The sequence below is a fragment of the Triturus cristatus genome, chromosome 2_2, assembly GCF_964204655.1.
Source record: "Triturus cristatus chromosome 2_2, aTriCri1.1, whole genome shotgun sequence".
NCBI classification, from domain to species: domain Eukaryota; kingdom Metazoa; phylum Chordata; class Amphibia; order Caudata; family Salamandridae; genus Triturus; species Triturus cristatus.
Genome location: NC_140582.1, coordinates 854,893,399 through 854,918,113, shown reverse-complemented (window position 1 = coordinate 854,918,113; position 24,715 = coordinate 854,893,399). Strand labels below are relative to the sequence as shown.

At 51.9% G+C, this 24,715-nt stretch overlaps 1 protein-coding gene across 1 annotated transcript in view; it reads right to left on the bottom strand.

Annotated features, from left to right (window-relative positions):
* Nucleotides 1–24,715, bottom strand: part of PDS5A (PDS5 cohesin associated factor A) — a 1,513,477-nt gene that overhangs the window by 1,069,231 nt on the left and 419,531 nt on the right. Inside the window, exon 17 of the mRNA XM_085642237.1 lies at nt 17,297–17,412. Coding sequence (XP_085498363.1) covers nt 17,297–17,412 — 116 coding nt within the window. The remainder of the gene's footprint in view (nt 1–17,296; nt 17,413–24,715) is intronic.

The following is a 24,715-nucleotide window of genomic DNA, read 5'->3' as shown; positions in this document are numbered from 1 at the left end:
CAGGTGTCCGGTGATGTGGTTTTGTTGGGGGATGTCCAGGATGAGTCGTGCAGAGGCGTTCTGGATGCGTTGGAGTCTTTTTTGAAGTTTGGCTGTGGTTCCGGCGTAGAGGGTGTTCCTGTAGTCCAGTCGGCTGGTGACGAGTGCCTGGGTAACGGTCTTCCTGGTTTCTGTGGGGATCCATCTGAAGATCTTGCGGAGCATGCGCAGGGTGTTGAAGCATGATGAGGAGACGGCGTTGACTTCTCTGGTCATCGAGAGGGAGGAGTCCAGGATGAAGCCCAGGTTGCGCGCGTGGTCCGTTGGTTTGGGAGTGGTGCCCAGGGCAGGGGGCCACCAGGAATCGTCCCAGGCAGAGGGAGATGAGGACTTCCGTCTTGTCAGAGTTCAGTTTCAGGCGGCTGTTCCTCATCCACTCGGCAACGTCTTTCATCCCTTCGTGTAGGCTGGCTCTGTCGGTAGCGGGGTCGTTGGTGAGGGAGAGGATCAGTTGGGTGTCGTCGGCGTAGGAGATGATGTTGAGGTTGTGTTGGCGTGCGATGGCTGCGAGGGGGCTCATGTAGACGTTGAAGAGGGTTGGGCTGAGTGATGATCCTTGTGGTACGCCGCAGATGACTTCGGTGGCCTCGGATCTGAACGGGGGGAGGCGGACTCTCTGGGTTCTTCCGGCGAGGAACAAGATGATCCACTCCAGTGCCTTCTTTTGGATTCCGATGTTGCTGAGGCGCTGCACTAGGGTGCGGTGGCAGACAGTGTCGAACGCAGCAGAGAGGTCCAGGAGGATGAGGGCCGCTGTTTCCCCGTTGTCGATCAGGGATCTGATGTCGTCGGTTGCTGCGATCAGGGAGGTCTCGGTGCTGTGGTTGGCCCGGAACCCGGACTGCGAGGGGTCGAGGGATCCGTTCGTCTCGAGGAAGGCGGCGAGCTGTCTGTTGACGGTCTTCTCGATGACTTTGGCAGGAAAAGGAAGGAGCGACATGGGACGGTAGTTCTTGAGGTCAGTGGGGTCCGCCGTTGGTTTCTTCAGGAGGGCGCTAAGCTCGGCGTGCTTCCAGCTCTCCGGGAAGGTGGCGGTGTGGAAGGAGGTGTTGATGATGTCCCAGAGGTGGGGTGCGATGATGGCGTCAGCCTTGTTGAAGACGTGGTGGGGTCAGGGGTCGGTGGTGGATTCGGAGTGGATGGTGTTCATCGTGTGGGTGGTGTCTTTGGTGCTGATCGGGGTCCAGTTGCCGAGGGTGGTGGTGGCGGGCGTTGGTTCGGTGGTAGGGTGCGTGGTCTGTGCGTTGAAGCTGTTGTGTATGTCGGCGATCTTGCGGTGGAAGAACGAGGCGAGTGAGTTGCAGAGGTCTTGCGAGGGAGTGATGTCGTTGTTTCCGGCACTGGGGTTGGAGAACTCTTTGATGATGCTGAAGAGTTCCTTGCTGTTGTGGGCGTTATTGTCCAGTCGTTCTTTGAGTGCTGTTTTCTTGGTGGCGCGGATCAGCTGATGGTGTTTGCGGGTGGCGTGCTTGAGGGCGGTCCTGTTGTCTGTGGTCTGGTTGAGCCGCCAGGCTTTCTCGAGGGTGCGGCAGTTCTTCTTGGAGTCCTTGAGTTCGTCGGTGAACCAGGGGGTTTTCTTGCTGCCGGGTCTGCTGGGAGGGTTCTTTAGTGGTGCGAGGTCATCGGCGCAGGCGGTCAGCCACTTGGTGAGATTGCTGGCGGCTTCGTTGGGGTCCGTTGTGCTGGTGGGAGGGTTCTGGCTGAGGGAGGCGGTGAGCTGCTCGGCGGTGATCTTGCTCCTGCTCCGGCGAGGAACCTGTTGAGGTGGTGGTGGTTCGTGGTTCTTCTGAAGCTGAAGTGGACGCAGCTGTGGTCAGTCCAGTGGAGTCCGGATGAGTGGCTGAAGGATATGTGCTTGCTGGAGGAGAAGACTGGGTCAAGCGTGTGGCCGGTGTAGTGGGTGGGAGTGTTCACCAGTTGCTTGAGTCCGAGGTTGGCGAGGTTGTCCAGAAGTGTGGTGGTGTTTCTGTCATTGTTGTTTTCCAGGTGGAAGTTGAGGTCCCCTAGGAGGATGTAGTCAACGGAGGGAAGGGCGTGCGGGCTGATGAAGTCTGCGAAGTCTTTGCTGAATTGTGTGCGTGGTCCAGGGGGCCTGTAGATGAGGGTGCCTCTGAGGGTGGTCTTGGGGGTCGGTGTGTATCTAGTGGAGGTGTTCGGTGGCGCTGAAGGTTTCGTCGGAGTTGGTCGAGATGCGGATGGTGTTCTTGTGTACAATGGCGATGCCTCCTCCCGTCTGGTTGACGCGGTCCCTCCGGGTGATCTTGTATCCGTCCGGGATGGCTATGGCGATGTCGGGCGCTGAGGAGGCGTTCATCCAGGTTTCAGTGAGGAAGGCGACGTCTGTTGCTGTTGCGTCGAGCAGGTTCCAGAGTTCGACGGCGTGCCTGTGGACGGAGCGGGTGTTGAGCAGGATGCACTTGAGTTGGTTGTTGCTGGTGTCTGACTTGGCGGGAGCGGTGCAGGTCCGGAGGCAGGTGAATTTGCAGTCTTGGCAGGTGAAGGGCCCGTGGGTGCGTCTCGGGGTGGCTCGGTAGCAGGCGGGGTTCCGGCCGGTGTTGAGTGCGTTGAGGGTGGTGGGGTCGTAAGTCCGTCGTGTTGGCTGGCGTTCTCGGGGGTCAGGGGTCCTGGCGTTGGGCGCGGTCCAGGCTCGGACGGGCACAGACGGGTTTGCCTTAGGCGCGCAGGCTGCGCGCGTCCGCTGCGCGGCCTCCATATGAGGGGGAGAGGGAGGGAGGAGCAGCTGGGAGGTGGGAGCGGGGCGGCCAATGGGAACAAGGGGGCGGGGCCGCAGGGACGCAGCGGTGGGAATGGAACGGCGGGGGACACGGAGAAGAGAAAGGGTACAATGAGGAGGTAAAACGGGCTCAGGGGTACAAAATGCAAGAAGGTGGCACAGGCAGTGGGGACAGAAGGCAAAAGGGTACAATGAGAGGTAAAGACGGGCTCAGGGGTACAAAAATGCAAAAAGGTGGCACAGGCAGTCGGGACAGAAGACAAAAGGGTACAATGAGAAGTAAAAACGGGCTCAGGGGTACAAAAATGCAAAAAGGTGGCACAGGCAGAGAGGCAACAAAGGAACAGTACTTAGCGGCTGCCACGAGCGTCAGAGGCGGCGAGAAGTAGTACACACAGGGGGGCGGTGAGGGGAGCGACCTACCTGGTGGCAGGGTCAAAGGTCGCTCTCTCTACCGCTGCGCGGCCTCCATATGAGGGGGAGGGAGGAGGAGGTGGGAGCGGGGCGGCCAATGGGAACAAGGGGGCGGGGCCGCAGGGACGCAGCGGCGGGAATGGAACGGCAGGGGACACGGAGAACAGAAAGGGTACAATGAGGAGGTAAAACGAGCTCAGGGGTACAAAATGCAAGAAGGTGGCACAGGCAGTGGGGACAGAAGGCAAAAGGGTACAATGAGAGGTAAAGACGGGCTCAGGGGTACATAAATGCAAAAAGGTGGCACAGGCAGTGGGGACAGAAGACAAAAGGGTACAATGAGAAGTAAAAACGGGCTCAGGGGTACAAAAATGCAAAAAGGTGGCACAGGCAGAGAGGCAACAAAGGAACAGTACTTAGCGGCTGGCACGAGCGTCAGAGGCGGCGAAAAGTAGTACACACAGGGGGCTGTGCGGCGGTGAGAGGAGCGACCTACCTGGTGGCAGGGTCAAAGGTCGCTCCATCAATTCAGACAAGTGGGACCTCCAAATTGTACATTGGTTTTGCCCCCCCCCCCCCATTTACCTCCTGTGAGAAAGTGCCATCTTTCTTGCATGGTATGCCCCCACTTTTTGCTAAATTGCTGATGTACTTTTACTGAGTGTGCCATGGGATCCTGCCAATCAGGTGCCCAGGGCCTGTATTCCTTCCCTAAAACTGCATGAAGCCTAAACCCAATTGGCATCTCTGGCCACATGTCAGACCATGGTAAATGGTACCCTAGGTACCCAGGGCCCTGTGACCAGAGAAGGCCCCTAAGGGCTGCAGCACTTATTGTGCCACCCTTAGAGGCTCTGTACCCTGACACACACACACTGCATTTGCAGGCTGAGTGTCTTGGTGCAGAACAAAACAGAGAGTCGATATGGCACACATCCGTGTGCCATGCCCACAAAACACACTGCCCTGGCATACCTCAGTCACCCCTCTAGCTGGGTGCCCTATGCCAGTGGTGTGGGTACAGGTGCATGAGCCCTGTACCCCTACAGTACCCGGGTACATTCCTGGGCACTAAGTGCAGTGCTGCCATTAAGCGTATATATGGTGCTGGGAGATCGTCCTCACGAACTCCACAGCACCATGATGGCTGCACTGAAGACTGAGAAGTTTGATATCAAATTTCTCAGCACATCAAACCCACACTGATGCCAGTGTGGGATTTAATGTAAAATGCACGACAGAGGGCATCTTAGAGATGCCCCCTGAACCTAACCAACAACCAGCGTCCTGACTGAGAGGCTGCCTAGGCTGCCACCAAGCAGACATGTTGCTGGAACCCTGGGTAGAGAGCCATCCGCTCTCGTGGGTCTGCAACAATGCACGTCCTGGGCGAGGTGCTAGGTCTCCTCCCCCAGTATGGGCAGGGGAAGCTTCAAAGGCATGCCGGCTTTGTGAGCTTCTCCAGGCCACTTGCTGTACTCAGCAACTGGCCCCTACCGGTTCTGACCCCCACTCTGGCGGGAAGATCGGCGGGACAACCGTGAGGATAGGGGGAGTGCCAGCCTCTGCCAACCCCACACCTCAGGTGGGGGAGGCGAGGTGAAGCACAACTCTGGGCTCTCGCCATCTTGAGTAGGGGAGCCCTACCCAATCAGGACTAGGCTCCTGCAACCCCCCTCCTACTGGAGAGTGGCAGGATAGGGGGTGTACCCACCCCAGGGAAAGGACCCATCCATCCCTGACCTCTACCTACCTGTAACGCCCCTAAATTTAGTATTTAGGGGCACCCTGAACCTTCCTTCCTCAGATCCCGAATCCGAAACAAGAAAGAAGAACAAGAAGAAAGAAGACCTACCGTGCAGCTGCTAACAGGAGGACGACACCAACTGACTTGGCCCCAGCCCTACAGGCTTGTCGAACCTCAAACCTGCTCCTGCTAAAAGCCGGCGTCTCCCGTGCTCAGCAACCTCGAAAACCCCGGAGCACCTGACTGCCTTGCTTATCTAAAAGACTGGGACTCCCACGAGCAGTGGTTCTGCTCAAAGCAAACAACAAACTCCTGGTGCCAGCCAGGAACCGCAACTCCTGCACACACTGCACCCGCCAAGCCCAGCCTGTGTCTGAGTGGACAAAGACCACGAGGACGTCCCCCCCGGCGACTGTGACCAAGAATCCAGCACCCAAGGACCCCCCTCGACGCTCCTGATGCCGCCTGCAGCCTCAGAACCAGGACCCCTTCAACCACGACCAGCAGAGGGTAAGATTTCCTGACGCGAAAAAACACCCCTGCACCCGGCGCCCCCCTGTGCCCAGCTCCTGGGTACCTATCTAACCTACAGCTTCCCAACTTACCTCTCGAAGTGGTGGTCGCACCTGAAGAATCTCCGTCCCCGAGCTTGCAGCCTTTGTTCATCTGGTAGCTTCTCCATTGAAATACATTGAGCGCCCGACAGCTCAAAAGCACCCGGCACCCAGCCGCCCGAGTGCCCCTGGAAGTGCAACCTCTATCCTATCCTACTTCGCAACTTGCCCTGTGTGAGTGACCAGGAGCCCAGCTCCCACATTCACGTGGCCTGCCTGCAAGCAGCCACCACCCAAAGGCCCTCTGCCCACCATAGGCTAACACTGGGCCTAACTCTCTCTGCACCCGACTGCCCCTGTGCCGCTGAGGGTGTAACAACTGTACCTACCTGACCCTGGGAGACCCCCGAGTCTATCCCCAGAACCTTATCACTGCCAGTCGAGTGCTTACCTGAAAGCCGATAACTCACTCTTTCTCCATAGGGTAACTGACTGGTTTCACTTGGAAATTCTAAGTGTCGAGCTTTGAAACTTAAAAAAATTCCCTAAAAATCAGCCTAACGACGAAAACTAAATTACTCGCCTGTTTATCAGGAGAGATCCCAGTGCTGGATCTTGGTGCCCAGCACTGACCCTGAAAAGTAATTACAACAGTACTTACCGATAACTTTATTTTCCTCCATAGGATAACATTGCCTGGTTTTTGCCAGAAATTCTTCTAAGTTTAGATTTTTGAAAAATACAAATATTCCTTAAAAATCGCCTGTGTAACAAAAACGATTTCTTTCAACTGTTTACAGGAAATGCACCAGGGCTGAATCCAGGATCCAGCCCTGAGTAAGAAAATCACACGCAAAGTAATTGAAATTGCATTTACTTAAAAACTCCCATTGAGCTCAATGTTATAATTGTGTTTGAATTGTGTTGCCTATTGCAACAACTGTAACTATTGCATTTAAAAGTATATTGCTTATTGAAAGTATACAACTACAGCATTTCATTCTGAGAAAGTATTTTGATACCTACTTGTGGTTCTAAAATAAAACTATATATTTTTATATACAAAACAATTGGCCTATAGTTCAGCTCTTGAGTGTGTGGGACAATTTGCTGACTGAGTCTGTACAACAAATGCTTTACACTGTCCTCTGATACTGCCTTACTGCTCGACCAAGCTACCACTTTAGAGAGTAAGGTTGAATCTAACTTTAGCCTCTGCCAAACCTCTAGGGACTGTTGACTCTGTGCATACTGAACCTTACTTTGGTGTAGTATATACAGAGCCACTTTCTTACACCTCCATATCACCATAACTTCCACCACCATCGGTCAAGCTGATGGAAGACCATCTGTGAGTCTCGCAACAGGAAGTAGGAGCTGGGCCTTACTCATTCTACTTTCTTGTGGCGAAGGAGGACAGAAGCCTTCATCCTATTTTAGAGCTCCATCCTTTCAAGATGCTGAGGCTAGCCCAGATCCGGTCTGCCTATGATACTGGAAACTGGATGGTGGTGTTGGACCTGCAGGATGCTTATGTCCATATGCCCAAACAAGTTACTTACCTTATGTAACGATATATCTGTAAGAGACCTAGATTAGTTATAGATTCCTTACCTTAGAATTACCCCAAGGTATCAGACTGGATCCGGAGAATTTTTCCATCAAACTCCGTGTTAATCGTTGGCATCGTGGTCGCCGGGATGACATTGCGGTAGGTACTTAGACACAGCCCTCGCGCACGGACGTCAGTTCGTTCACATGACATTCCACACCAGAAGCGCAGAGCCACGCAAGACACTGACCACTGGTGTACAAAAAATAGGGCAGTGAAAGGGATTCCCTGACCCTATTAGTCAGTTCGCAGAACGGGGAGGATGGATGGGGCGGTAAGGAATCTATAAACTAATCTATGTCTCTTACAGCTATATCTTTACCAAAGGTAAGTAACTTGTTCATCTGAAAGAGGCAATTAGTTATAGATGCCTTACCTTAGAATAGATACCCCAGCAATACCAACCTCAGAATAGGGTCTGCGAACCAAGTTCACACCAGAATATCCTGGAGAACAGAACGGCCAAAGAAGCCGTCTCTCCAGACTTGGCTGTCCAGGCAGTAGTGTATGGTAAACGTGTGCAATGAAGCCCACGTAGCTGCCTGGCAGATGTCATTGAGGGGGACTCCATCTCCCAAAGCAGTGCTCGCTGCAGTCGCCCTGGTGGAATGGGCACACAGTCCCACTAGAGGCTCCTTATTTGACAAAGAGTAGCAAGCTTTAATGCACAAAACAACCCACCTAAAGATGGTCCATTAATGCACGGTCCAACCCTTTTTGGCGCCCACGTGGCCAACACAGAGCTGGGCATCCACCCGGAATTGTTTGGTGCGATCCAAATAAAATGAAAGCGCATGTTTTAGACCCATAATGTGAAGCCTCTCTTCCTCCTTAGAAGGAGGCAGAGGCGGAAAGAAGGTGAGCAATATGGTTGTTTGACCAATGTGGAAAGAAGTAACCACCTTGGGAAGAAAGGAAGGTCTGGTTCTGAGGACGACCTTGTCCGGATGAACAGCCAGAAAGGGAGGCTTTGAAGAAAAAGTTTGGAGCTCACTCACCCTGTGAGCAGAGGTGATGGCAACCAGAAAGGCAGTCTTTAAAAGTAAGAAGTCTGAGAGGAAAGTTATGAAGCAGCTCAAAGGGAGCACACATAAGGTAAGTAAGAACCGAATTCAAGTCCCACTGAGGAATTATAAAGGGAACAGGAGGAGTAATGCCCTTAAGGAAGCGATTTACAACAGGGTACTTGAAAAGAGAAGGCTGATCAGGAAGCCTAAGAAAGGCTGAAATGGCCCTTCAGAGTGCCCAGAGCAGAGCACTGCAGGGCAAAAAACAGGAGGAACAAGAGAACCTCAGAAAGGAGGGCAGAATGGGGATCCACAGCCTTTGCTGCACACCATGCAAAAAATGTGTTCCTGTAGGCGTATACCGTCTTAGTGTAGGGATGTCTAGCTGCCAAGAGAACATCACAGACTTCGAGAGGAAGGCCAAAGGCTGACAACTGTCGCTGCTCAATCTCCACGCAAGGAGGTGGAGACTGGACAGGTTCGGGTGGAGGACCGTCCTCCACTGCTGCAACAGAAGATCCTCCTGAAGAGGCAGTCAGATCGGAGGATCGATGGCCATGTGTAACAGCTCGGGAGACGAGACACTTCACTTGGGCAGAAGTGGTATAGACAGAAAGGCATATAGAAGACCGAAACTCCACTAACGACAAAAAGCGTCACCTAGCGAGTGCCGCCTTGCAAAATTCCAACGCGCAGAATTGCTGACATTGCGCATTCTCTTCGGTGGCGAATAGATCTAACCAAAGCTCTACCCACTGCTGAAAGAGACCTTGCACCACCTCCGAGTGAAGACGTCATTCTTGATCCATCATGCACCTGCAGCTGTGTTAGTCTGCCCTGGCATTCAGTGAACCTGCCAGATGTTGAACCACCAGGGATATGCCCTGATATCTCAGCCATGTCCAGAGACGGCAAGCCTCTTGACATAGGGTCCACGACCCCACCCCGCCTTGTATGTTGCAGTACCACATGACGGTGGTGTTGTCTGAACACCTGCACCACTCTTCCCCGGACAGAGGGAAGGAATGCTTTCGGTGCAAGACGGATCGCCCGAAGCTCCAGAAGGTTGATGTGGAGCCCAAATTCCGTCAGAGACCAGAGGCCTCCTATCTCCGCCTCTTCCATGTGGCCACTCCACCCTAAAAGTGATGCATCCGTCACCACTGCGTACTGCAGTTGGGGAAGGGAGAGGGATTTTCCTTTGACCCAATCCTGGTTCGTTAGCCACCACTGCAATTGACATTCAGTGCCCTCTGAGATCTAAACGCAATCGGACAGATTCCCCTGATGCTATGCCCACTGGAACTTCAGGTCACACTGCAGAGCCCGCATATGCATATAGAGGCTGAAATATCAGAATCAAAACCAGAACATCCCGGACTCGCTGCTCGTGAGGAAAAACCCTAAAATGCGTTGTGTCCGGAACCGCGCCAATGAAAAGGAGCTTCTGAGCTGTGACCACCATCATCACTTTCGTGAACACCCAAGGGGCACTGGTAAGGCCAAAGGGGAGCACGGTAAACTGAAAGTGCCCGTGGCCTACCGTGAACCGCAGGTAACGCAGGTGGGCCGGCAGGACAGGGATATGAAAGTAATCTTCCTGCAAGTCCAAAGCTACCATCCAGTCTTCAGGGTCGAGGGCAGACAGGACCTGAGCTAGCATCAACATTTTGAACTTCTCCTTTCGGAGGAAGCAGTTGACATTCCTGAGATCCAAGATAGGACGCAGGCCTTCGTCCTTCTTGGGCACCAGAAAGTAGTGGGAATAGCAACCACGACCTACTTCTGGGGCAAGAACTCGCTTGATGGCTGCCTTGGCCAAGAGAGCCGAAACTTCCTGTTGGAGAAGGGCCAGATGATCCTCTGACATGCGATGATGCCGAGGTGGCAGGGCTGGAGGGGTACCCTCGAAGGGGAGGGAGTAGCCCCTCTGGACTATTTGCAAAACCCACCTGTCTGTCATGATGGTGCGCCAGTGGGGGAGGTGATGGTGCGCCAGTGGGGGAGGTGATGGTGCGCCAGTGGGGGAGGTGATGGTGAATCATGCCTCCCACTGTTGATTGGTGGCCCTGAAAGGTCGGACTAGGAGGGTTTGGAGGCTGCAGCAGAGGGGGCAGTGGTGGACTGGCCCGCTCGCTGGCCCCCAGACCCACGGCGGTGGGTCCCACATCCCAGCCACGCAGGGGCTGAACAGCTTGCGCCGGCCTGTGGGTCTGGGCAGAACGGGGTGGGGCACCCTTTCCGTAGCCACGAAAGGGGCAAAAGCAGACTGCGCAGGGCGGGTGGTGGTGAAGCCCAAGGAATTGGCCATAGCCCGAGAGTCCTTGAAGAGCTCTAGCACGTTGTCTGCTTTGTCGCCGAACAGGTGATGGCCATCAGAAGGCCTGATCATAAGGGTAGCTTGGACATCCCCGGAAACAAAACCAGTCGACCTCAGCCAGGCATAGCGTCGAAGGGCTACCGGCGTTGAAATCGTCCTGACGAGCAAGTCGGCGGTATCCAGTCCACATTTTATGGTGAACTTGGCTGCATCTCTCCCTTCCGTGACTGCACGGCAGAGCACAGCCCGGGTGTCCTCCGGGCACTGTGGCAGCCCCTGCGCTACCGTATCCCACACAGGATGGGTGTAACGGCCCAACAGACATGCAGTGTGTTCACTGACCGCAGTCCCAAGCTGGAGGAAGAAAACCTCTTCTTCCCAAGATGGTCCAGCTTTTTGGATTCCCTATCAGGTGGTTTGTTAGGGAATGCGCCTTTGGATGTAGAGGCTTGGACCACCAAGCTCTCAGGGGTGGGGTGTTGTAAGAGGAAAGTGGGGTCACCCAGGGACGGGCTGTGGAGTTGGGCAATCATCCTATCCACAGGAACCCCTGTGTTGGGCCTGGACCAGGGGCCCAAATGGATGTCAGTGAAGGCCTCATTACACGGCAGCAGGGGCTTCGAAGAGCTCGCTGCCGGTTGAAGCACCTCTGTCAGGAGGTTAGTCCTATCCGCCACCGTAGGTAGCTCGAGGTTGTGAGCCTCGGCCACTCTACGCAACACCACTGCGTAAGAAGCTCCCTCCTCTGCAGCCACGGTAGGAGGAAACAATATGCCAAGGTCTGGGGAGGTGTACAGACCACTGGCATCCCCCCCACCTCCTCTCTCCAGTCCGAATCATACTCCAACTGGTCAGTTAAAGGGTCCCCAGACCCCTCCCAGTCCTCTACACCCTCCTCTGGTTCCCAATCTGTCCTAAAAGAACCAGGGCGAAACAGGGGTACAAAAGTACCCATCGGCTCTGGATCCGGCATCGGTCTACGTCGGTCCGACTGTGCCCACGTCAGGATGAGGCCAGGGTCGACGCCGGCTGGGGAAACAACTGGCGTCGGCTGCAGGTGTGGTGTTATTAGGTCAACCGGCGCCGATACGTATCCAGGCCTGGATCCAAGGGGACCCTGCGGTGCCGGGGCCTAAGCCGCCGGCGTCAAAGGCCCAGGGCCCCCAGCCTTGTCTGCGGGGTCAGAGGGCGCGCCAGCAGAGTCAGGCTGCCCAAAGATAGCATGCATCACTTCGTAGAAAGTTCGAAGCTGGGCAGGAGTGGCTCTGGGTGCCGGAAATGGAGGGTAACTCGGAGCAGACCCTTCGGGCTCCACACAAGGAGCCACGGGAGAGGCACCACCTACATCTCTCGTCATGTCTGCAGACGGATGGGGAGAAGTTGAAGAGCGACTATGCTTCTATGACGACTTCTTGTGCTTTGACTTACCTGAGGAGTGCGAAGACCTCGAAGACGAGTGGTGGTGGGGGCTAGACGACCGGTCCCTCGACCTCCCGCACGACTAGGACCTCGAATGGCGTGGAGCCGTCTGCCGGGCCTAAAGAAGCTTTCTGAACCGCTCGCGCAGTCGGAACACAACTTGGGATCTTGGTCGCATTCCAGACACAACAGGCACATGCAGTGCGGATTCTTCACCGACATCAGTTTTCAGCAGGAACCGCAAGTCTTGAAACCAGGCATCCCTGATGTGCACCAGGAGTCAAAGACTCAAAAACAGTGTCGACAAAAGTTGGCAAAAAGTCAGTCAAAGAGTGACGGAGGTACCGCTCTCACCGGATGTGCTGGCTGACATCAGCGCGCGAGGGCGCCATCTAAGTAGCTACCGTGACGTCATTCTGGCAACCACGGCGCTAACGACGAACGCTGAGTCGACCGACACCACCTTTCGACGCGCAGGGGTACTGCTGATTTAAAAAATTCTCCAGATCCAGATCCAGTCTGACGCCTGGGGGTAATTCTAAGGTAAGGAATCTATAACCATTTGTCTCTTTCAGATCTGCAGCTTCATAAACGCTACCTGCGGTTCACCGTGCATCAAACATTTCAGTTTACAGTTTGGGTTCACAATCAAAGTGCCAAAGTCACACCTGACTCCTTTGCAGAGCCTTCCTTTCATCAGTCATTCTTGGTATGGATTAGTGCCACTCCCCCAGAGCGAAGAGTCCAGGAAATTCAGGCTGTGATCAAGATATTTCAGCCTTGGATCTCAGTGCGGAGGACTCTGATGCTGCTGGTATAGCTGGTCTTCTGCATCCTGCTGGTGAAATATGCCCGATGGCATATGTGGTCTCCACAGCAGGACTTGAAGTCCCGCTGGGCAGAGCACCCGGGGATTCAGTCAGATTGTATCCGGATTTCAGAGGAGTCTGAAAAAAAGCCTGCAGTGGTGGCACCTGCATCGCAATTGGGAAAGTGGCAGACCTCTCACCTCACTACACCCACATTAGACAGTGGTGATGAATGTATTGTGTTTTGCCTGGGGAATGGTGCTGGGAAGAGCTATGTGGGTGAGCTGGAGATCAGAGCGCTCTGGTCTCCGTCAGCAGCTCAACTACACATCAGTTGGGTGGCATTCAGGGCGATTTGCTTGGCGTTGAAGGCCTTAATGCCTACAGAGCAAGACTGGTGCAGTTTCTCAGAGACATGTGGTACTGCAACAAGCAGGGCAGGATAGGGTCTTGGGTCCTGTGCCAGGAGGCTATACAGCTATGGAATTGTAATGTCTCTGTGGTGGACCACCAAGTAATTTCTCTGGTAGTAGACCAACTGACAGTATCTCAACGCCAGAGCAGAAAAACTCAGCCACTGACATTTAGTGGGCCACAAATAGTGGGTAAACCTAGAGGGGGCATAGGGAGCCTTTCAACCATGGGTAGAAACCTGGCTTGATCAATGTCAGCACTTTTACATATTGGACTTACCAAAGAGGTTCTAGCTTGAAGACACATTCCAAGTCCTAGTCAGCCCAGTGGCACCGGACTGGGACAGGACAGACCTGGGCACAAGTATCTCTCCTCCCATCAAGCAGCTGCTTTGGGAGGATCTTCGGTTGAAGCAGCAGCGTAGGGTGCTTCAGCAAAGACTCCACAACTAACATCTCCATGCTTGGAGATGGAGCAATGACAGCTGAACTTCCTTGACCTTCCTACTGAGGCAATTGAGTCCATCTTGGTGGTGAGGCTTTCCTGTACAAAATCTGTGTATGCCAGTCATTTGGACAAATCTGTGGCTTTGTGTGGCACTCACCAAACTCTCCCACTGCAAGCCAAGTAGTCTGAAGTTTTGGGGCTTGTTTTGTCCAACAAGGACTTGCTTTGGGCACTGTTAAAGGGTATTTGTCAGCTATTTCTGATTTTTTCGGAAGTTTTGTTGGATCACCTTTCTTTAAAATCACCTGTTGCGACGAAAGTTTTGAAAGGTTTACAACACTTATTTATATCAATACCCTTTGTAACGCCAAAGTGGGACTTGAATGTAATGCTCACTTTTTTGATGTGCAGCCCTTTTGAGCTGCTGCAGATCTTTAGACTACTGACATTGAAAAATGTCTTTCCCATCACCTTAACATTGGCTAGGCATGTAAGCAAGCCACAGGCTTTTTGTCAATCCACCTTATGCAAACTTCTTCCCAGGTAAGTTGGTGTTAATAACCTGAGCTTCCTTTCTGCCTAAAGTGGCGATCACCCTTCCTGAATCCTCTGCCCTAACTCACCTCTCCATCACTTGAACTATAAGAGAGCTATGAGATTTTATATAGATCGCAGCAAAGTTCATTAGGGGGACAATCAATTCTGGGTTTCTCAGTGGTAAAGAAGGTCAGGTAATACAAGAACAGGGCATCTCCAAATGGATTGCCCTCTGCATATATATCTGCTACACACTGGCTAAGAAGCAGCCTCCAGAACACTTACAAGCTCATTCCAACAGAGCCAAAGCAGCTACACACTGTGCTGGAGTTCAGAGTGCCCATCATGGATATATTTCAGCCAGCTACGTAGAAGTTGGCACATACTTTCACAAAGCATCTCTGCAGTGACAGTCTGGTCCATCGAGAGAGGCATTTTTCCCTGTTCGATCCAGCAGGAATTTTTGGTCTGAGCCAATTCGCACTCCCACTGCTTAGAACATATTGCTATGGTATCTATTCACAAGATAATGAACCTGCAGCTGAAAGTGCCTACTAGAATATCAAGTTACTTACCCTTGGTAACTATTTTTCTGGTGGATACTCTACCTAACCTGCAGATTCCTCACTGAGCCTATCTATCACCTCCACATTATGTGAGCTGGACTACTTCCTATCTAAAAACAGTCCCAATTAAGTGATAGTCACACTGGTCTGGCTAATCTGCTGAGAGGCTCTGCATCTGAGGGTGAGCACAGCTTAAGAAAGCAACGGACATCAGTGGACATGGGTGGCACTTATATGCAGCTCAGCTCATCACTTTTGGAATGTCACTACATCGCCACTGATCCACAAAAAGCCACCTACTGGTGTGCAGTAGTACTGCTCTGGATTTTCTAATTGAGCTTCCCAAAGAAGGATGGCTGCTTGATCTACCAAAATTTGAGCTAAAACAGGATGTGTGTGTGTGTGTGGGGGGGAGGGGGGGGATTGAAAGGGTAGAGCGTTACCTCTCTGAACAATGGGTTGGAAATAACACAATTTCTCTCTACTGACTGAGCTTGGCATTGGGAGGAGAAATCAAAAATGCTTACCTGTAGTTGCGGCAGAGGAAGACATTTGTCCCTGGTGGAGTGCACGACCTCTGCCACCACCTTATCCACTAAAGCTATACCATACTACGGCTGTCTTTAATGCTTTCCAACACAGCATCAGCCCTTTCACCCAAAAGTCTGTAGCCACTGAAAGGCATGTTCATCAGGGATGTCTAGAGAATTCTTTGATGTGCAATAATGCATGGCGTCAGATCACCACACTGGTGCCAGTGGAGCATTCAACACAATCGAGGCCTATTTGGTTGACATCCTGTCAGTCTGGAATCAAATAGGCAACAGTGTTTCAAAATTAATCAAGGATGGCTATCAAACTCACGCTGGTTCTGTACCAGTAGGAATGGGTTTCATCGTGATAGGCAAACCGAACAGGAGGCCAATCTGGCTTAAGGAAATACTCTACTAAAAGCATTGATGCACTTGGATTCCCTCAGAGGTGCAGCAGGAAAGACATTTCACCCTTCTAATATATACATGAACTACCAAGCTCTGTGAAGTTGGTGCTATGTCAAAGGTGGAATAGCCAAGGGCCTAGGACATGCGCCTTACAAGCAGGGCGAAAAAAGGTTCCGATTAGGTCATCAAAGTTTCCATCAAGGCCTCATTGAAGGGCAGAAATGGCTCCAAGGTTTCAGGCATAGGCCATAACATTTCTGCCAAAAAGGTTGCCTAAGCTTCTATTGTAGGTAGTTGTAAGTCAAACACTTCTAGTGCTCTGTGGACTACTACTGCAAAGGAGAAGCGTAACGTCCAATACCATTCTGCAGATCGAAGTAAAGGTAGGAATCAATATAGAGAGGGGGAAGTAAACTCTTTGCTTCCTCGTCAATGTCTTCATTGAGTGGGGCATTTTGAAATCTTTCAATGGCATCACAATCTGATCTGAACAAAGTTTCCAGTCTTCTGCAGTGCTGGCATGGGATGAGAGGCTGAAGAGCCTCCAAAGATTGGCAATGCCCTTTGGAGATCTCATAAGATATAGACCAGGTGCAGAACTGAACTCTGTTCTGAATCAGCAATGGGCAAGTGGAAAGGATCATGATTGGATGGTGCCAAAATCAAGAGTAAGCACCAGACATCAATGAGGACTCCAACATCAGAGTAGAGGCATAGACCAGTGCCCACAAAGAAACGGGCCAAGACATTATGGAGTTATTTATAATCTTATAAAGCGCTGGGAAGAACCAATCGACAGCAGCCCAACTGGGGACCTTCTGTCTGTTACAGTTGCAAAATTGCCACTGCCTGCTGCTACAAGAGCATGCTGGGACCAATGTCAGATGAGGTGTGGAGTCAAACAAGGGTGCCAGAGTCAGATCCTTAGCGTGTCGACTACATGGTGTGTCCCCGGCATGGGATGGGTAAGACCTAGACTACCACCACTAGGACTTCATGTTATATGTCATATGCCCTTGAACTTAATTTTTCAATTTGCCTGAAGGAGACTGAGTGGGAGCATAATCAGGAATTGGCCCACAATTTGGAGAAGGAGTCGGTCAGATGCTCTGAGTGTGACCTGCTTTTTTGTGCTTCACAATGTTTAGTTCTGCCTCTGACGAGCATTTACGCAAAACTTCAAGTCATAACTAGAAACGACTGGCAGAAATCGTGCAGATTAATTACAGAATCTGCTTCCTGCACTTGTGGCACTGTTTAAAGACAGCTGGTTTAGCAGGAGACATCCTCCCTACCAGTGTGTATTGAAACAAAGTTATTGGCGTCAGAAATTGGTAATTGAATTTATTGAAGTCAGAAATTGGTAATTGAAGTTAGAAATTGGAGTCAGCCATATTGCTGAAAAGAAGCTGCTGATGTCAGAAAAAAACTGAAAATAGGGGGACAAATTCTCTGGTTTCTACATTCAAAGGTGAGGAAAGAAAGGATAAAAGGAATTTACATCAGCATGGAGTGACAGTGTCAGCATGTGGCTCTGCCCCATCAATGCCTTAGGCGGTGCGAGGTCACCACATTCTCCTATGACTCTAGCTGACAGCACATGGGGCAATTGCTATGAAAAAGTCCAGATCTAGTCTGCTACCTGGAGGCATTCAAAAGGTGAGAAATCTGTGGTTAGAAGCGTTAGCCAGAAGCCAATAAGGTTTACCATGAAGCAAGCTAATCCCATCACCTACCTGATAGCTTCTGAATCGATGTGCACAGGTGCAATTCTTTCCAAAAGGAATTTGACCATTTCCAGAAATGGATTTGTTGGCTGCTTTGGGTTTGCAAGTTTCCGGGCTATTTCTCTCTGTAAAAGAACATTTGGTACTTTAAGGATAGGCAATGTGTGGAAAAAGTAAAGAGACAGACAACCTAAGCAGCTTTCATTACTTTAGTTTTTTTTGTTGAAGAAAAACCTTGAAAAAGAAAAACTGCTCGAAATAGTTGTATACATTTAAAGCAAGGCAGGTGCACCCAAAATCAATAATATACCAACAAGACATTTCCAGTACACTAACACTGTCATTTTTCTATTGACTCCTGCGTGAAGTGCGAAAGACTGGTTGGCTGGACCTCCTACTGAACAGCTTAAACGTATTCCACACAGATCATCAAAAGCAATGGGATACACCTGTTAGAAACCAAAGGAAAGAGAGGCAGGCACGGTCTATCACAAAATGACAGGCTCGCAGCTTGATCAAACTAATGATTATCACTTGAAATGCAATTTCAAATGACTGAAACACAGGTACTACTGTAAGGGTGGCATAAATCCCTTCCGATGGATAAATACTATTTGTCTAGGCCGCAATATTTATCCTTACTCTGGGCGACGGTGACCGAACCTTCGACATTTCTGCAAGTATCTGTGGCTGACCAGCAAACTCCAATCCTACACATACCTTTTTAATTGAACTTTTATCATTTCTGCATGGGGTTTCAAACAGATTACAGGGCACTATAGAAGTTTATTAGGGTGTTCACAGATTAGAGATGAAAGCATGAACATGGGACACATCACAATAACAAATTCCCTTGGAAATAAGCATCACAGCACTTCCCAGCTTGCCGCAAATGAAGTTCATAGAGAATTATGCACTCAAATATCAATGGCACAATTAACTGTAATATACTTGAAAGTGAAGGGTCTTAATTCTCCCTTAAACAGGAAGGCACTTCTACAATAGCCATGTAAAAAGAAAAAAACGATATTGCCATGTTACAGGATGGCCATCTAATCTTCCCAAACATATCTAGAGTATGCCCCTACTGGTATCCACTGAAATTCCACTATTACGGCCCACTTGAGAAACGGAAGTGGCAATCCAGATCAGATGAGGGGTGACACTTATCTTTCATAAATCAAGCAAACAGGGCTATTAGAGTATGGCTACTCAACCATGAGGGTATCCAAGCACTAAGAACCCAGCTCTAAGGAGGGTTCAGTTGAACAGCCAGGTCTTGAGTCCTTTCCTGAATTTCAGCAGAGGATGAGGTCCGGAGATGAAGGGGGGGTAGTTTCAGGGCTTCACAGTGAGGTAGGAGAAAGAGTGTACTTCACCAATGCTTCAGCAGATGCGGGGGTGTGAACAAGGGAGAGGGAGGTGGAGTGTAGGTGTCTGGAAGGTTGGTGGAAGTTCAGGATGTGGCTGATGTATGCTGGTCCTTGGTTGTGTAGGTTTTTGTAGGTGTGGATCAGAATCTTGAGTTTACATCTTTTCTGAAAGGGGAGCCAGCGGAGCTTCTTGATGTGTGGATGATGTGCGTCCGCTTTACGAGGAGGAGTCTGGCCGCTGAATTCTACATGGTCTGCAATCTCTTCAGGAGGTGGTGGCGATTCCTATGTAGGACGCGTTGCCATATTCCAGCTGGCTGGCGAATAAGGCTTTTGTGACGAATCAACTGGTGTTGATGGGGAGCCATTTTAAGATCTTACGAACCATGAGAAGAGTGAAGTAGCAGGCGGAGGAGACTGCGATGATCTGGCTTTTCATGGTGAGCTTGCTCTACACGATGATGCCAAGGTTTCGGGCATGGTCTGTCGGAGTGGGTGAGGGTCCTAGTTCGGAAGGCCATTGCAGGAAGGTGGCTATTTATGTAGTGTACCAATGTAGGGGTACGCCATGCAAATAGTTGACAACCCTTATTGATTTACAGAGCTTAAAATAATAATCTCAAGGGCTCTATTTGTGGTAGTGTGGTCAAGCAGATAACGTTTATCAGACGGTAATGTTACGTTTTTGCTGTGCACACAGTCAATAAATTTGACACTCAAGAAGCAACTCTAAACCAATTTTAAAAAATAACAGATTTCTATATAATTTGAGACACCAAGATCATTGGAATCAGGTAAGTACTTTCGGAGTTATAGATTTCTGCTTTATTAGAAAACCAATAGTGTCAAATAACGGCTTTGAAGTATGAGCCTCAAAAGCAGTAATGTTATCCTATGGGAGAAAGAACCACTGCAATCCAATACTTGCAAACAGTTTTCAAGGTTCTTCTCCTGGACTTAAGAGGCCACAGTCCAAGAAACCATCATATCGATTTTACCTACCCTGGTGTGTACAAGTTCAAAGGTGCTAGTCACGATGGTAGCCTCAAACGCCACCTGGTAAAGTCAATGGAAAAGTACCTGCAAAAAGGAAGGCTGCAAATGGGGATTGTGGGACCAGTCCGGCAGAAGTTCGGTTCTTGGGGGTATCTGGAGCACGATGACACAGTCAGTTAAGAGGACCCAGGCTGAGGGGCTCAGGTGCTGAAGTGTTTTGTACAATGGGTCGCCTGAGTCAGAGGTGCTCAATTTCTTTCTCCCCCTCTCCAGGTTACCCAAACCAAGACTGCAGGGCCACTCTCGGTGATGACCTTGGAGATCCGGACTTCCCTCGTCAGCAGGTTGGTAGTGTCCGTTCTGGACATGCAACAAGCCTCAGTGTTTGCAAGGGTTCCAGTACCCCAGGTATTGGTGCATGGAGGCTCCGGGAAGGCTCAATTTTGAGATTTGGTGAGCAACGGTGCTGACCTCCAGTACCCTCAGTGAACATCTCCTGTCGAGTTGCTCCCTTGGCGGGACCCGATGGTCGGTAAAATGGTGAACCAGGCAGATGCAGTTAGTGCCTGCAGATGCAGCGAGATGGCTCCTCCACCTCAAGGGAGATACGGCTTAGTTGGCAAAGTACTGGACAGCCCTCCAAGAGTTTGGGGAGGCTGTTCAGCAGCAGGCATGGTTTGGAGCCAATTTCTCTGCTGGTCCACTGTTCTTGAATTGTTGGCTCTTCTTTGTCCTTCTGTTCCCAGGTAGATAAATCAGTCCCTGGTGTCAGGGGGCCACCTAATGCTGAATTTAGGGGCATTAAGGGGACTGTAAGGTAGTAGCCAATGGGCTACCTAACACCCCGGGGGTGACTACATGCCCTACAAGACCACTTCCTGTGAAGAGTGGGCATAAACCTGACCCAGAGTTCCTAGTTTCACCAAAAACATAATGACGAAACCCTTCTTTGAGTGCTCTCTTCAGGTGGCCCACATTAGGGGCATGCCTAGCCTGATACTGCAACACTCCCATTGACTAGGTAAGTTTCCCACCTGCTCTTGTGCCAAATTAGCTCCAGGGCAGGGGGTGACATTTTGCAGGTCTGGAGGAAGCTGGGGGTTGCATATCAAAGGTGGAAGAGGGTTTGAAGCCTCGACTTGGTATGCTAATTCACTAGCCATCCTGCTGAAGGTGGTGTGATCACCTTCCTCCGGAGAAGGCATTGTTCCTGACATCTGAGAGCATTAGCTCTCTCGAGCAGGGAGTCAGGAACTCTTCTGTTGTGGCAGGCTGGAAGAGTCCAGTCAGCGAGCACACTAAAAGACTGGAAGGTTTCAGAGGGTACCTCTAAGGTGCCCTCTGGGTGCATATCGTAATAAATCCAAAATTGGCATCAGTGTGGATTTATTAATTTAAGATGTTTGATATCAAACACCATTATTTTCAGTGAAGCCATTATGTAGCTGGGTAACTCAATGACCTGTGCTCAGTACATATGCTTAAGATGGCTCACATATAATATAATGCACCCTGCCTCAGGGCTCCAAGGCGTGCTTAAGGGGTGACTTGCATACATTTTTTCTGCAGATCCCTTTCAGTGGCTCAATACATGCTGCAGCCAATATGGACCTCTTTATAACCCATGCACTAGGTACCAGAGGTACTCTTTACTAAGGACTTACAGGGGTGCTAACGGCCTTGCCAGTTGGGTTACAATTGGACATTTTCCTGTTTTAAGGGCAAACGCACTGCCACTGAGGGCCTATACTGGGGCAAAATGTGGGGGTTACCATGTCAACAAGCATTGGCAAAGCCACTAGGTCTCACCCATATGACAGCTGTTGAATTTGTCAATAGTTTTTTCATATTGTATAGCAGCGTTATGACGTGGCCACAGCACTTTTTTTGTTTACTTTCAGCCATGCTGCTATACAACATGACTAAAACGCAATGATGAAGCCAACAGTTCTCACGTAAGTGAGACCTATTGGTTTTGCCAATTATTTTTTCTTTTCTGAATGATGCTACCCTTCTAGCATTAAAAATAAAGGGAAAATTGTGACTGGTTTGAACTCAAACAGCAGTCAGTCAAGCAAAAAGAAAAGGTAAGTACAATTCAGTCAGTCAGTGATAACTTTATTTCGGCCGTGAGACCATAAAAGTGCACATAGGTACATCAACAAACACAATAAGACAATAAATAAGCATTAAAATTTTAAAAAGGAATTAAACAACAAGTTATCATGAAAGAGGAATAGGTACGAAAATTAATTTAAAAAAGTTAGTCTCCTTCGCCACATGCCATGCAAGTAGCGAGATACTGAAAAAACAATAGGGGAGTGAGTGTCGTATATTAAAGACCTAGCAGCCTGATTAAAATGATGAAATCGAGGGGGCGTGGCTAGCTGCCGAGCGCAATGGCCGCAGCCTAAAGGAGCTCCGGGGGTGAGACCGTCCTCCCCGCCATCCGTGCATTGATCCGCGTCCTGTGGCGAGCTTCCAGACTACGCCTGCAGCGCCGCAACGAAGCGGCGCCCGTCTGTGCCACCCGGGGGTCTCTCCGTGACCAGGAAGGCAGCCGCGCCGCGCAACTGGGCCTGTACCTTCGGCGGAAGCCGGGACCTAGAGTGCGACAGCGTGCCCGGGAACAGTGCACGAGCCCCGGGGTCGCTGAGTAGCGGCCCCCCACCCCTGCCTTGCAATTGGCCGGAACGAGTGGCGGACGGCACGGGGGAGCAGCCTGGAGCCTGACTGCCCTGGAGGGCGCCCACTAGCCACGCAGACCCCCGGTGCGTCCGGGGCATCGCCGAGTGAGGAGCGTGGAGGCGCTGCGGAGCAGTGGCGGCTTGGCGCCAGCGGCGATTCCCCTGCGGGACAACACTCCCGGATCAGCACCGTCGGCGACGCTGGGAGTGCTGGGGCGGCCTGAAGGTGCTACCAGCAACGCACAGCAGCAGAAGCGGTGACCGGGGATAGGGGGAGAAGAGGAGTGCGGCCCCTGGGCAGATGTGACTGCGGCGGCCCTGGCGCGCTGGTGTTGGCTCGCTGAAGTGCCATCCGTTGATCGCCCTGCCCCCTAGAGGTACCGGCGCCTGAGGGGTGGCAATACTGCCTTGGGTCCAGTGTGGAGTGAAGCAGCCCCTGGCTTTCTATCCCCCCTGGAGTCGTGGGGGCGACGGCCCTTCACGGAGTTTGGTCCCCAGCCTCACCATGAGCGGTAAGGGGAGTAGGGCGCACCACCAAGGGAAACTGGACAAATATGCGTTTACTAAAGGCTCACCCCCGCCGACGGACCACGACAAGCGCGCGGACACGGCCTCTGACCCGGCCGGCCCGCCTAAAGTAATGCTGGAGGACATCATGGCCGCCCTGACCACTGTGCAAGCGACGGTGGGGTCGATATCCACGGACGTGACGCTCCTCCGGGCGAGAGGCTTGAGGATCAGGAGGGGCGCTCCCGCCGCAACAATGTCCGCATCACGGGCATTCTGGAGAGTGAGGGGAGCCCAGCCATGGACCACTATGTGGAGAACCTTATAAAAACTGAACTGCAGCCCAGGGGGCTCTCTGCCTTCTTCTCCGTGGAGCGGGCGCACACGGTGCCCGGGGGGAGGCCGAGGGTCGGGGCTCCCCCCCGGCCGGTCCTGGCCCGCATTTTCAATTTCCGCGATCGCGATGCCATTTTGCAGACGGCCCGCGTGGCCCCACCCTTGCGTATCCGGAACTCCCAAATATCCTTCTTTCCGGACTACACGGCGGCGGTGTCGGCGCGGCGGCGGAGCTTCCTGGAAGTCAAAAAGAGCCTGAGGGCCCGCGAACTTTCCTACTCTATGTTATTTCCGGCCAGACTGAGAGTGGTCGCAGAGGGAAAGACGTGGTTCTTCGAATCGCCAGAGGAAGCACATGGCTGGCTGGAGGGGTGGCAACAAGTGAAACAGTCAGGCCGTTCCGACAGGCAAAAACGACCGGCAGGAGAGGCGCCGGACCCCACTGGCCGAGATGAAGCTCTGATGGCTGCGGCGCGGCTGCAGCACGAGGCTTAACCCGAAGGCGTTGGACACTGCTTACTTAAATGGACGGTGCAGGGTAAGGGGGATGACCCTGGGGTGGGGAGGTGGCTGTGCTTCCTAAAGTAGCCCGGGACATAAGGACACTCGAACTGGGGAAGGTACTGGTCTTCCTCGGACCTTCCGCTCCTTGCACACGAGTTAGGTGCTGGGATATGGGGTCAAAGCGCTCTGCTGAGTTGGGGTGGCGGGCAGTTTGGAGTCCGCATGGCAGGGAGGGGGTTGGAGGGTATGAGGGTAATTTGTTGTTTTTTTTTAGTAGTTAAGGTTTACATTGGCACTAATGTTTGTTGTGCGGCACATGCAACCACTACAGAGCACACACTGCGCGCCGTTTGCTGCGCGCCGGTAGTCCCCCTGGTGCACGAGCGTTCTGATGGCTACGGACTGGGAGGAGGCGCCTGAGCCGGGCCCCTCCGCTCCGATACCACCACTCTCCCTGCTCACGTGGAATGTGCGTGGCCTGGGGGACAAAATTAAGCGAGGCCTCGTTTTACAGAGTCTTAAGAGATGCGCCCCAGCGATTGTCCTGCTGCAGGAAACCCACCTGATCGACACCACCAGTAAAGCGATGGACAGGTGGGGGTACAAAATGGTAGTACATTCGGAGTTTACCTCCGGGTCTAGAGGGGTGGGTATTTTAGTACGGAAGCACTACCCACTTATTATACACAAACATAAAACGGACAGAGCGGGGCGGTTTGCGGCGATAGCCATCCAGTGGGAGGGACGGCCCCTTAACATAGTCTCCGTTTACATCCCTCCTGCAATGCACGCCACCGCGCTGCCGGTGCTTAGCGAATTCCTCCTCGACCTACCGGAGGGGGAACTGCTCATTGGCGGTGATTTTAATGCAGTAGTGCACGAAGCACTGGATAGGCACCCTCAGCGAGCGGGTGGGGCGGGACTGTCCCGGTTCGGAGGTTTTCTGGAGGCCATGGGCCTGCTGGACTTATGGCGGTTGCACCATCCAACGACAAAGCAATACACGTACCACTCGGGGGTGCATA